Here is a 14,213-nt window from a genome sequence, read left to right on the forward strand (position 1 = left end):
TTGACTGTTCTTATCTCTCTCATCCCTCTTCTTATCCCTCCAGGAAACCACTTCAAAGTTCCATACAAAATATATTTTTTCAGAATATTTCTCACTGCCCCAACTTCTCTATCTCCTCCTACAAACTACCATTTCTTATCTGGATGCTGTAACAGCCGCTAACAGTTTCTCTGATTCCATTCTTAACCCCATTCCCAGTCTACCTTCCACAGAACTGCCAGAATGATCATTTAACAGTGTAATCCAGTGATTTTCAGTGTGTGCAAGAATTTTTAAAATATGCAATGCCTGATTATGTAGTCAGAGGCGTAGAACTCTTTTTCCTTAGATTGTAAACGTTAAAGAAACTTACAACAACCAACACAATAGCCATCCGGTGTGAATGAATCAAAATTATACCTATATTTTACCAGATCAGCAAAAATATGTATTTTTGGTGCACTGCAGAATTTTAGTAATTAGTTTAAGTGTGCCATGAGATGTGTGCCATGAGAGAAGTGTTGAAAATCGCTGGTTTAACTGGATCATTTCACTTTTTGTTTACCAATTCTTCAATGACGTCCCAAGGCATGCAGGTAAACTGCTGCATCGTTACCTGGGCATCAAAGCTCTGCATGAGTGGGTCCCTGCACGCACCTGTCGCTCCCTGCCACCTTACCCTCACCAGTCCAGCCCCACTGGTCTCTGCATGGACATCCAGGATATTCTTGCTTAGGCCTTTGCATTTGCTAGTCCTTCCAGCTAGAAGGCTCTTCCTTGGAAATCTCTGGAACCCCAGCCCCTCACTTCATCAAGGTGCTGCTCACATGTCATCTACTCGGAGCAGCTTCCCCTAATGATCCAATGAGTAGCCACACCCCTGTCGCCCTTTTTCCACTCCATTATCCTGCCTTATTTTTCTTCATGGCATTTAACACTATTATTTTGTGATATATATACATATATATCATATATACATACATATATATGTATATACATATATACATACATATATACACATATCACAAAATTTTATATATATGTACAAATTAGATATATAAATTTATATATAGATATATATAAATTTAAATATATATAAAATACATATATATATAATTTTTTAAACATATATGTATTTGTTTGCTCCCACTAAGGTATAATCTCCATATGGGTAAGACATTTTTAAGGAAATAAAGTGGGTTTTGAATATATTTTCTCTAATAATATCTGGTAGAAAACAGCTAGCATAACACAATGGAAAATCACCTAGACTTAAGACATGACATAGGTTTGGCTATTAGCTCTGCTGCTTTCTAGCTATAACACTTTGGTAATCATAATAATGAGGAGCAGGAGGAGGATGTAACTTGTTGTTCCTTAGTTTAACCAGTTGCCAAAGAGTCCCCAAGGTACTCTGGTGGCCAAATGACATGAGATCCATGAAGCACCCAACACAGAGCCAGGGCGCCAACTGTCTGGATTTGCTCACACTTTCTCACATCTGCCTGTGCACACCGTGACGCTTCCTTTCGCCGTTAAAGGATTGCTGTGCAAATGAACTCAGATAAAGGATGTGTAGTTGTCCATCAAAGTGCCTGGTCTATTTTGGGACTCTAAGAAATGGTTATTGCCCTTACTCTGCTCTCCCTTCTTACCCTTCAGAAATTTCGTTTTCTTGGGGAAATTCAGCTGGGTACCCTGAACTCTCATGACTTCCTGGGTTCTGTCTTAATAGGAAGAACAAAAATGGAATCACTGAATTGGGGACGACCATGACTGGAAGTGAGAACAGGAATTAAAAAATAACTTTGACAATAAAAATAATAAAAATAATAGCTCACATTCATTATGGCCTTTTCACATGCCACGACTCACACTAATATCTTTATCCATTTTTGTGTGATGGATCCATAGAACTCCAGGCAAAGATGCTTGTCAGGAATAAATAAACATAAATCTACTTCTAGTTACCAGAGAGGTGACCTCAACACTTGGGGCTGATTTTTACATAGAAATGCCTTCCAAATCCAGAAAAGTGGCTGAGAGGCCAAGAAGCTGCACAGAGTTTTTAACAGACTCACAGGCTCCCAGGACAAAAACCAGATGCAGGGCCCACCAAGGATGGGGTGAGGTTTGAACCCCAAATGCCTTTACCCTATGAAATTAGGAGATTGATAATACCCTGTTGATGGGCATGTAAAAAGGGTAGCAGCTTTGGAAACCCGGCACCTTTATGTTCAGGTTTATATATGCAAGAGAAATGAATGGATGTATCCACAAGAACGATTATACTAGAATGTTTATGGCAGCTTTATTTATAACATTCAAAACCTGGAAATAACCCAAGCATCTTTCAAGAGAGAAGACAGTAGCAAACAGTGCAAAGCCATAAAATGGAGTACTCTTCAGAATTTTTAAAAAGAGCCACTAATACAAATGAATCTCCAAACAGGGTTGCAAAGGGGAAGCCAATCACAAAAGGAAACCTCTGAGACAGGCAGTCTGAGACAGCTGGGTTAAGGAGGGTCATGGGCCGAGGGTGTGGAGGTGCTCAAAGGCAATGGCACTATTGTCCTTTTTAAATAAAACAACATAAGTGCGCAGGTGTACGGCATGTAAAGTTCACTGCTTTACATGAATGTTAGAAATGTTCGTTGCATACAATAAATATTTAATTATGTCATCTAAAGCACAGATGTAGAGGCACAGATTGATTTCAGGTAAGTTTGTGTTGAAGTCAGTTTTAAAGACTTATATTGTAACTTAAAAAAAAATATCTGCATCAGACATCAGCCCCAATATCCCTAACCAAGGTATGAAAAGAAAAACCCTTACATGGGCCCACACTGATGTCTCTAGACGTATGACCTCATCCAGCAACATCAGCATTTCTTGAAACTGCTCATCCTGGTACTCAAAGCGTTTCCCAAAGGTGATGGAGCAAATAATATTGGAAATTGCATTGTTGATCTTGAAGTGAGGGTTAAAAGGCTGTCCTGGAGGTGGAGAAAAGATAGATCCTTCAGATAGGTTTGTTTCTGTTACCTACTGAGAGTCTACATGACATATCACATACCAAGTACAGAAATACCTCTGAGGCTCTGGCCTGTGGCACCCTAGAGTGGGTCAGACATACAGCAAGCACTCACTCAATGCCTAGAAAGTCAAACTGATGACCAGGCTTTAAAATCAGTAATGTTTTTAATGCCCATCTTCTTGGGCTTAATCCTAGAGCTCCATGAGGGCAGGGTCATGGTTCATTGTTCAGTTATATCCACAGTGCCCAACACAGTGCCAGGCACAGGACAGGCGCGTAGGTACTAAATAAGTATCTGTTCAGTGAATTAAAGAGCCACAGTCTCCTGCACTTGTCCGAGGGAACACTCACCGTTCTCTTCCTTTATTGCCTGGGCGAGGTGACAGACCTCCTCCTGTATGCGTTCCTCTAAGCTCCTCTTCCCTAAACCAAAGTTCCTTAGTGTTGTCAGGGTGAACCTTCTTTGCTCCTTCCATATCTGGCCATTGGACAGGACCAGTCCTGAAAAAAAGAAAGCCAACATCATGAAAAGAAAACCAACAAATGGTATGGGGATTTGTGTGAGACGGTAGAAAGGCAAAGGGCATTAGGCACTTGAAAAGTATTCACAGAAACTATTCACAGAGACCATCCCAGAGCAATGAATGTAATTGCTCGCAAGTACTGATTGTTGGCAATAACAGACACATTAGGACTTTTTATGCATTATGTAATTTAGTACTCACAGACACTCTGTGAGGTAAATGCAATAATCACCCCCCTTCCAATTTTGCTTATGAAAAAGCTGAGGCACAATGGATAAAATAAAGTTTACAAGGTCACACACACAGTTAGTAAGCAGCTGAACAGGCATTCAAGTTCACGTGTACCTGACTGCAAAGCCCATGCTTTCCTAGTCACATAGCTATATTTAAGTATTTATGTTGTGCTGCATACTAAGAATGCACCCATAGGTAAGAAAATCCATACTTGTAAAAAAGCAATGGTTCAGTGAGTCTTATAGGGGAGGCCCCATCTAAGCTGGACCTTCATAAATGAAGAGATAAATGAAGAAAGCAAGAGTGAATATCCCATGCAAGCAAATGAAATGACAACATCTTGGTGTGTTCAACAGACCATCATTTCTTTTAGAACACAGGTAAGGCCACACTCCTGTCATTTCTTCACTTCCAGAGCACTCTTCACTCTTCAGCTCCTTCTAATATCTGGCTTTGGCTCTACCCTCTCTATGAAATGGCCCTCCTTCCTGTCAAATCCAGGGTTACTTTTTAACCTCATTTTGCTTGGTCTTTCAGCAACATGGGACACTTTTTTTTTTTTCTTGAAACACTCTTTTCCAATGGTTCTCAGGACATTACACATTCCAGATTTTTCCCCTAATTCTCTGGAAGCGGAGAACTTCCAATATCTCTGGCTAGTTCATCTTCTACCCAATTCTGAAATGATGGAGTTCTTTGAGATAAGATCTTTTCTTACCTTACACTCCATTTCTGGGAAATCTCACAACACCAGAAAATTTAAATAACATCTATTGATAATGACCTTCTATTTCTATCTCTGAGCTCCAGACACAGATATACAACTGTCTGCTTGACTTTGCCAACGTTAAAGGCATTTCAAACTCAGCGTGTCCATGATGGAATTTATATGTTTCTCCATGTAACTCCCCACCCAAGCCAAACTTACCTTGTCCTCCAAATGCCCCTTCTTTCCATCAATATTCCCATTTGGATGTCTGCCTAAGCACTTCATTTTCCCTCTATTCTCCCTTCTTCTAGGTCATCATGTCCTACTGGATTTACCTCCTGAGATTCTTAAGTCCATGCATCTTCACTGCCACTGTCCCAGTTTAACCCACTGTACTGTCTTTTCTTGCTACCTTCCTAGTCCAAGCTACCACCTTCCCTAACGGAAAATGCTGCAACAGCCTCTTGCTTCCTTTATTTGAGTCTCTACATTGCAACCAAAATAAGATTTTAAAATGTACAATGTAAACATGATGATTCCTTTCTCTACTGAAAGCCATTAAGAGCTTCATTGTTATTAGGATAAAACTCAACATCCTTATCAAGAACTTGCATGAACTGTTCCTGGCCAAGCTCTGCAGCTTTGTCTCCATTTAATTATTCCATTTTATCCTGTGCTTGCCGTGCTGGCCACTTTTTCATTTCCTCAAGTTCACTGTCTTTCTTCTCACCTCAGGGACTTTTTATAGTCTATCCCCTCAGCCTGATTGCTTCTTCACTTTATTATGTTAATTGTCATTTACTTATGTTAGTTTTTCCTGAATCCCAGGACTAAATTAGATAACCCTAGTAAGTGTGTTCTGCACATATCTACAAAAAGGCTTTAGATTATTACAGTTAGTTAAGAGTCTTTTTCTCTGAAAAGAATTTGACTTACATAAGAATATGGATTTTTGTCTGTTCTACTCATTGTTTTATCACTGGTGCTTAGCACTGTGCTTCACATTGTAGATAATAAATAGAGTTAATGGATGTAGAATTAACAGATAAAGTATTTCAAAGAGGAATTGGGTAGCAACTGAAAAAATGGCACTTTGGTAGAGAAATAAATTTGAGTTTTTCATTTAGATTTTTAAATGTTTATTTAATGATAATTTAAACTATTCATGCCAAACTGTTCTAACGTAGATGGGAAGCCTTGATATACCCTGTGGACACAGCCTTAATGACAAAGCATAAGGACCTAGAGGCAAGAAGAAATGACAAAACAAGCGGAGGAAGCAGATCCACATGCCTTATCCTAGGGGAAGAGACCTGCAGTGGGCAACCAGAAAGAGAGGATATATTGGCTCTTTCTTTGCAGCCCAATCCTCTAAGCCCAGCCCAATCCTCTAAGCCCAGCCCAATCCTCTAAGAAGGAGCCTTCGTAGGGAAATGTGAGCATCAAGCTTCTACTAGAGGCAGGAATTTTATAATGGATGTGGTCTCCGGGGTGTGCTGAAGAAGTCTAATCACAGAGGCACCTTTAACAGACCTTAGAATTATTAAACATACATGTCTGACATTGGTCAAGAAACTTACCATTTTTCTTAAAGATACGTTCTCGAATAGGGGATATGGGGCGGTCCACAAATTTGTGGCCCTGGTGGATAAGGGCTTCTTTGATTAAGGGCAATCCAGTTACAATAACTGTAGGCCAGGCACCGAATTCCATGCTGAAAATATTCCCATATTTCTTCACATACTGAAAAATAAATAGTCACAACTGAATATGCACATCTTTCTGTGCATCCAAGAAATTAAGAAGTATGAGCAGCTGGAGGGCTTTTTTTGAGAGCATAGGTGTGTGTTCACTTTGATCTGATGGGAATGTTTTCCCTGTTTTATTCTCCTCTTCTCAACTACACTTGGATTTAATTCACGATAGGACATACACATACCTTATAAAACATTTATTCACATTGTCAACCTATACGAATTGAGTGAGCACCTTCCACTGTCCTGAAAATGAGTTAGGAAGATATAACTATAATAAAATAAACAAGGTCTCTAACCTTAACCATCTTAGAGTCTAATGAACAGAGAGAGAATTCAGCACATGTGACTCACCAAAGAAGGCTGACATCTGCGTAGAATAACTCTGGAATAGCAAACATGGAGTTCTTACTAAATCGTATGTGTTTAAACAAAAGAGAAGTCCCCTTTTTCAACATGTGCTAGGAGACAGAAAATTCATTATAGGACTGAGGCCAGGTCTGAAGAAAAGCACTCCAGCTCTGGAGCTGTTTGTGAATCTTAGCTCTACGGTTCACTGGCTGTGGGCTCTTGAGAAAATTGTCTCATTTTTTTTGAGCCTCAGTTCCCCAGCTATAAAAGGCAGAATATGATTCCTCCCTGAAATGGTTCTGTGAAGAAGAATGAGAGCAGCACCATGAAAGGCACTTTGTTTTCTTGTACCTGGTGCACCGCCACTCAAGTCTCAGGGATAAATGAGCTCTGTGGCTGCAGCGAGGACCAGAGCTCAGGGATGCGTGGGAGGAAGGCACTCCTGGTCACAGACGGACTCACCCACTGGATACCATCTTTCCATCTTTTAAGCATCTCACCCACTGGATACCATCTTACCATCTTTTAAGCATCTTTCACGTTTTATCTGATTTAATCTTGCAAGCACCCCATGGTAGTAATGATCTCCCTTGTCTCTCAGAAAAGGAAAACGAGTCATAGTTAAAGTAACATGTAGCCAAGGTGACAAAGCTATTGAGCGGTGGAAGGAATTTTCCAGGCAATGTGTAAGATATGAAGACAAGAACATGAATCTGAGGTGGCACCAGGACCTTAGTGTTTAGTGGGGACCTTAGAGTTTAGTGAGAGAGTGGAAGTGAGAAGAATGTGAGAGAGGCAGAGGTGAGAGAATGAAAGAGTGTGTGGGTATGTCACGAGTACGCAAAAAGGTGCAAGCATGTACAAGACTGGTTAAATGACAAGGAATGGTCACCAAAGTCTTTCCTAACCTGCTTATTCAAGAGAGAACTCTTGGTATAGCCTGCCCCTGCCTCTGGTCTGCTGAGCATGTCTAGCTGCAGGCAGTAGATTTGATAGAAGGGCTCCATTTCCTCCAGGTGTCTGGGGCCCCTCCTCTATGATTTCCATGCTCCCCCCATGTGCCCCTTATTTCCCTGGACCCCATCACTCCCATCAGAACAAACACAATGGATTCAGTCACATTCCACCATCTTTCTCCCACAATCCATTTACAAAATGGAATACTACTTGGCTGTAAAAAAGAAGAAAACTTTACCCTTTGCAACAGTATAGATGGACGAAGAGAACATTATGCTACGTGAAATAAGCCAGTCAGAGAAAGACAGGTACCATATGATTTCACTCATCTGTGGAATCTAATGAACAAACTGAACTAACAAGCAAAATAGAGACAGAGTTATAAATAGAGAACAAGATGATGGCTTTGAGCGGGGTGGAGGGATTTAGCAAAAAAAGTTAAAGGACTCACGGACGTGGACGTGGACAACGGTGTGGTGGGCAGGAGGGGATAGGTGGAGGGGGAAGAGTGCATAAGGCGGATAACTAGTAATGGAAAAAATGCAATAAAAATAAATAAATAAAAATAGTCTGAACTCAATCCTTCTATTGTTTTTTTGGCCTAGAGTCTTCCATCAGACTTTGTTCATCTCTAGCACAGTACACCATGTCTTGCTAGACTGAGCAGAGCCAACATTCCATCTCAAGCTGGTCTGCTTCTAAAATAAATGTCTTTGCTTCTAAGCAACTACAGGATATCTTGTTGAATGCTGGGATAAACTTCTTAGGCTTAATAATAAGGATTTCTTGATTACTTTATAATGTTCAATAAGGATAGAACAGCTGACAATCTCAGAGTAAGTTAAATGATTGCTAAATGACAGCCTCGCTTCTCAGCCTGTACTTGGAAGGGACTCAGCACTCCGTTAGTATTTACTGAAGTGAATTTCTTCGGAGTCCCATCTCTACCAGCTCTATGCCCTTGTATATCAATAGTCCAAGATTACTGGATCGCAAACTTTAACGGTATGATGAACTGTGTAAACATGGATAGGCCAAAGGACCTCCTGAAACCTTGGTGATATCCAACAATCATTAAATACACTGTGCCAGTCATTGCGTTAATTGCTGTACATGGAGATAAATGTATGACTCAAAGGGAATTTCAGAAGATTTAGTAAGGTAGGCCATACTTTTTAATGTATAACATTAAACAAGTCATTTAAAAAACATACAGTAAAGGAATGAATGTGGTTAAAAATAAAATGGTTTGGAAGGCTAACACAGGCTTACACTGAAAAAAGAACATAGAAAAATAAAGAGAAAAGTATTAACATAGGAGCTATATAAAGGGCAAACAAAAGCAGTAAGAGATAGGAAATTTAAATGAGGGGTAAAAATTTCAAATGTAGAATTAAATAATTAGGTGGAGAAAAAAATTGTTTAGAATAAAGAACAAATACAAGTGGAGGGTTAGTGATAAATGAGTTGAGTGAGATTCCACTTGCTCCACTTAAACTCAAAAACCATCAAAACAAAGACACAAAGAAACAAAAGAAAAAAAGGAAGAGAGTGTACTGATTCTTAATCCCACCAGTAGTAGGTGGGAGGGTCTGTTCCTCTGAATTCTCACCAGCACTGAGCAGTGTGTGCGTGCACACAATGCATGTGCCTATCATTTCAATAGGCTAAAAAATAAAAAAATAAATAAAATAAAAAGCATGTGTTTTATATATTTTACTAAGGTTTAACACTTTTTTTTTTTTACCAATATAGGTGTTGTATTTAAAAGAATTTTCTGTTTATGTTTTCTAAACATTTTTGTGTCAACAAGTTCAACTTTTTTATTTATTGATATGTATAAGCTCAAATAAAATGCTACAAATGAGTATCATTTTATTTTTATTACACAGGCATATGAAAAGATACAGACCAAAGTCCTACAGAGATATTGCTGAGAGCGTGTGTGTGATGGTGTGTGTGTGTGTGTGTGTGTGTGTGTGTGTGTGTGTGTTGGGGTGTGGGTGCAAGGACAGGGAAGAGTCTTTCTCATTCACTAAACTGAATTTTAAAATGTCTCAAAGTGAGTCTATTGCTTTTATAGTTAAAAATATTTTTATCCAATAAGACAAAAGAAAAAAAAAAGAAACTTAAGGAAATAAGAAACGAAACTTGGTAAGAGTACTTCTTAACTTTTCGGTCATAGAATCCTTTGGAAATTTAGTGTATGTTACGGGTCTGCTCTCCAGTAAAGTCCTGTATGCATGAGTAGTTATGCGTGCAGATTCAGGTCCAGTCCCCTGGGGCCCATGAACTCCCGATGTTTAGTCTTCTGCAGAAAATAAGAAGGCACCTCTTCCCCATGGAGCAGATATGGGTAGTTCTCTGACCTCAGCTTCCCCCACAGGAAGGAAGAGGCTACCCTAGCCATCCTCATTGTTCCCCGTCCCCTTCTCTCTACTCCGCACTGATGGGAAGGGAAGATGGAGTCCTGTGGGGTTCTTATTAGTAACACACTGTTGGCCGATGAGGGGCAGGGAGGAGACCAGAATAGCACTGCAGGGGCTTTTGCACCTAAATTGACATTTGAACCACAATCCACAAAAGTGAGGATTCTGAACATAAACCCTTTGACTACCTGCCAAAACAAAAGATTTACATAATATCCAGAGTCATATAACATAATACACAAAATGTCCAGGATATAGTCCCAAATTATTCACCTTACCAAGAATAAAGAAAATCTCAACTTTAATGAGTGGACACCAATACTGAGCTAATACAGATGCTGGAATTATGAGATAAAGATATTAAGACAGCTAGTATAAATGTTTTGGTAAAAAAATATAAACACTCTCAAAAAATTTAAAAATAAAAATTCTTAACAAAGAAATAGGAAATATATATAAGAACCAAAGGAAAATTTTAGAAGTGGAACATACAGTAATCTAAGAAAAAAACCTCAATGAAGTAACTCAACTGCTGAGGGGTAATGACAGATGAATCAGTAAAATTGAAGACAAATCACAGAAAGTTTGGGAAAAATAGAAAAAGAAACTGAGACTCAGGGAATTCTGTTAGAAAACAAAGGCTCTAACATTTGTGCTATTACTGTTCAAGAGTTCCAGAAATAGAGAAAAATTCATGTGGAGTTGAAAAAATATTTGAAGAAATAATGGCTGAAAAATTATCAAATTTGGTAATAATCAAACCTATAGATTCAAGAATCTCAGTGAACCCAATAAACACAAAGAACTGAACACTAAGAAATATCATAATCAAATCTCCAAAAACTAAAAACAAAACAAAAAAGCACTCAGATAAAAACAACTCATTGCTTCTGGGATAAAACAATTTAAAAGACAGCAGGTTTCTCATCAGAAAACATGGGAGCCTGGAAGAAGTAGTACAACATTTAACAATGTTGAATGAAAGAAACTGTCGACCTAAAATTCTATTTCCATAGAAAATGAACTGCAGAAATGAAGGTGAAATAAAGACATTTATGAATGAAAGGAAAGAAAATGTTTTGCTAGCAAACCAGCTCTAAAAAAATGATTAAAGAAAGTTCTTTAGATACAAGGAATAGTAACGGTAGAAAACTTGGAACACTGGGAATGTAGAAAGAGCAACAGAAAGGGTAAATAAATGGTGAAACATAATAAACTATTTCTTTCCTCTTGAATTAAAAGAATTGTGTTTCACAGCTAAAAACAAAATTATAATATTGTCTGATGTGGTTCTCAATACATATAGAGGTAATATTTAAGAAATTTATATTGTAAGACATGGAGGCTAAGGAGACCTACACTATCATAAGGTATCTATATTCTACTTGAAGTGGTAAAACGTTGAAACTAGGATGCTGCAATAAGCTAAGTATGCAAATTGCAATACTTTAGAGCAACCACTTAAAGCAAAATACAAAGAGATATACTCAAAACGCTAAATTAAAATGGAATCCTTAAAAAAATGTTCAAGTGACTCACAGGAAGATAGGAAAGAAGAAACAAAAATGAAAAACAGGAAAAATTGAAAAAATAATAAAATGGCAGACTTATGTTTTAACATATTAATAATTACATTAAATATAAATTATCTAAATTCAGCAATTAAAAGAGATTGGCAAACTAAAATGATGACCCATGTATATGCTATCTATAAGAAGCTCATTTCAAATGCAAAGATATAAGTAAGGTAAAAGTGAAAAAATGGAGACATATACACCATGGAAATACTAATAAAAAAAAGAGCTGTCATAACTATATTATATCAGATAAAGTCCAGGCAAATAAAATCAGGATGTTACATAATAATTTAGGAGTCAATCACCAAAATAACAAGATAATTATAAACTGTATTCACTAAATAAACAGGCTGCCAAATACATAAAGGAAAAATAAACAGTACTGAATAGAGAACTACACAAACCTGTAATTATAGTTGGAGATTTCAACTTGACTCTTCTAATACTGTGTAGAACCAGTAGATAAAATGTCAGAAAGGGTATAGAGGAATTAAACAACACAGTCAAGCAATAAAAATCTAACTGATATATTAAAACACTCTGCCCAACAGCAGCAGAATAGAGATGACCCTTGAACAATGGCAGGATTAGGGGTTTGGACATACTGCACAGTTGAAAATCCACATATAACAAGCATCCTTTTTTTTTTCAAGTATGCATGAGACTGTATCTTGGGTCATAAAGGCAACCTTAACATATTTTTAAAACTTGAAATTATATGAATATGTCCTCTGACCATAATGGAATAAAAATGGAAATCATTAACTAAAAGAAAACTGAAAAACTTCCCAATTCTTAGAAATTAAACAATGGATTTTTTAAACTAGGTACAGATTTAGAAGCCTAGCTTTAAAATTCTATGACTAATCCTGTTAGTGTTACCAACTGGGTGTCACTCCAAGAAACTGATAAAATCTTCTCCATCTGAACCTGAGTATATAGGCATATGTTTAAAGTGCCCCAGGCATTTCTAGGGGAACTAATCTTTTTGCATGTCTATTATGAGTCATGTTACCATTGCCCATTCACTGTTTTATTTAGTTTTCAAAAACCACCTATTACAGTATTGCCTCTCAACAAGGTACCTGGGCTGAGAAGCAGAAAACCAGTTGAGGATCGTTGAGAGTGTGCTGGATGTTGGAGAAAATTTTCGGGATTTCAGAGTGGCCCTAGTTAGGAAGCCCTGATGGGAGATTATTATAAAAGAGTGGAAAGAGGTTGTAAGGGTTCCAAGTGGCTTCCAACGGAGTCTGAACTTGCCAAGGAGACAACATCCTGAAGCGCTAAGAAAATCTGAGCTGAGGAATGACATTTTAGCATAGAGCATAATTACTTTGAGACAGGTGACTGCAGAACTTGAGGGACTCTGTCATTGTGGTTGGTGGGAACAATTCAGTTGAAAAGTGGTGAGGATTTAGGTAGTATTATTATTTTACACATGGGAAATGGAACATTTAAGAAGGAAAATACAACTTTTTTCCCCTCAAGGATAACAATATTAAAGAGGACAAGGTGATCATACTACAGTAAGATGTTCTGATGATATTTAACAAGATACCATTAAATGAGTTGAAAAAGGTAATATGCCTAGCACACAAATGGTAAACAGTTAACAATATTTCATCCCTAGAAAGGGCAGGTGGAATCATGCCAGTTGAGGAAAATGAGGCTCAAAGTGGGGTTTATCAGCGGACTGGCCTTAGCAGCGGAGCCACCCATCCTCCCGCCCTCAGTCCTCGGGATAGCCCTCGACCTGCATGCAGGTCACAGTCAGGACTCGGGATCCAGAAGCTTGGCCTGCCTCCTACCTTCTGAAGGGACAGATGCGGCTGCTTAAAATCCAGTTGGAAGAAGTTCCCAAAGAAAGGCACACTCCTGGGCCCTGGCGGGTAGTTCTTTGGGAGCCGTCGTCTTCTGAAGAAATTTGCAAGGACCAGGAAGACGACGGCACCGAGCAGGAGAGTGCTAGGATGGAGCGCTCTCCAGACGGCCGCCACTAGGGAGCCCATCGCCCTGAGCAAGGCTGGGCTTCTCGCTTCTCCGCGGTCTGAGCAAGTAATACTGAGGCCTGTCTCCGTACGTGCAAACTCATCAGCACCGCCCCTCCCTACCCTGCACTCCGCAGCTTCCCTTCCCAGCCACGCCCCGCCCCACCGAACTTTGTCCCTGAACTTCGCCTGGCCCCGCCCCCTGCCGTGCTGGGTGAGCCACCCTCTTCACCCCTCCTCCTCTCCCCAGCCAGCAGTGCTGCGGCCAGATGCCAGGCGCTGAATTCCAGGGAGAACCCACGCTGGTCTTGGAAAATCTTATCCTGGGACTGTTGTGGCTCTTTTATTTATGGTTTCAAGGCATCTCAGAGGCCGTCACCAACACTTGAGCTCCGTGTTTTTCAATCATAGTGACACACAAGGCTCAAGGGTCTGAACTGTGCCTGGTAAACAGTCAAGCCAACAGAAGCGGCTGACAGTTCTTGGCCACTTACACGCCAGATGGCGCACTTGCCTCTTTATGTCAATTACTTCATTCTCACAAAATTAGGTGATGCTCTTCTTAGTCCCATCTTGCATTGAGCACACAGACAGGTTAAGTACCAAATAGGTGGTGAACCCTCTGGATTGCAAAACATCTAAACGAGGTTCTCTATCTGTAACTATTCTGAAGA

General features: G+C 39.2%; 1 protein-coding gene across 1 annotated transcript in view; it reads right to left on the reverse strand.

The window, feature by feature from the left end:
- LOC129070802 (cytochrome P450 2J2) overlaps positions 1–13,645 on the reverse strand; it is a 28,526-nt gene extending 14,881 nt beyond the window's left edge. The window contains exons 1-4 of the mRNA XM_054573946.1: positions 13,360–13,645; positions 6,064–6,226; positions 3,368–3,517; positions 2,815–2,975 (exon numbers count right to left, since the gene is read on the reverse strand). Of these exons, the coding sequence (XP_054429921.1) occupies positions 2,815–2,975; positions 3,368–3,517; positions 6,064–6,226; positions 13,360–13,560 (675 nt within the window). The 5' untranslated portion in view covers positions 13,561–13,645. The remainder of the gene's footprint in view (positions 1–2,814; positions 2,976–3,367; positions 3,518–6,063; positions 6,227–13,359) is intronic.
- Between the last annotated feature and the right edge of the window lie 568 nt (positions 13,646–14,213).

The sequence above is a fragment of the Pteronotus mesoamericanus genome, unplaced genomic scaffold (assembly GCF_021234165.1).
Source record: "Pteronotus mesoamericanus isolate MK-2021 breed Mesoamerican mustached bat unplaced genomic scaffold, CSHL_Meso_final contig_105, whole genome shotgun sequence".
Taxonomy (NCBI): domain Eukaryota; kingdom Metazoa; phylum Chordata; class Mammalia; order Chiroptera; family Mormoopidae; genus Pteronotus; species Pteronotus mesoamericanus.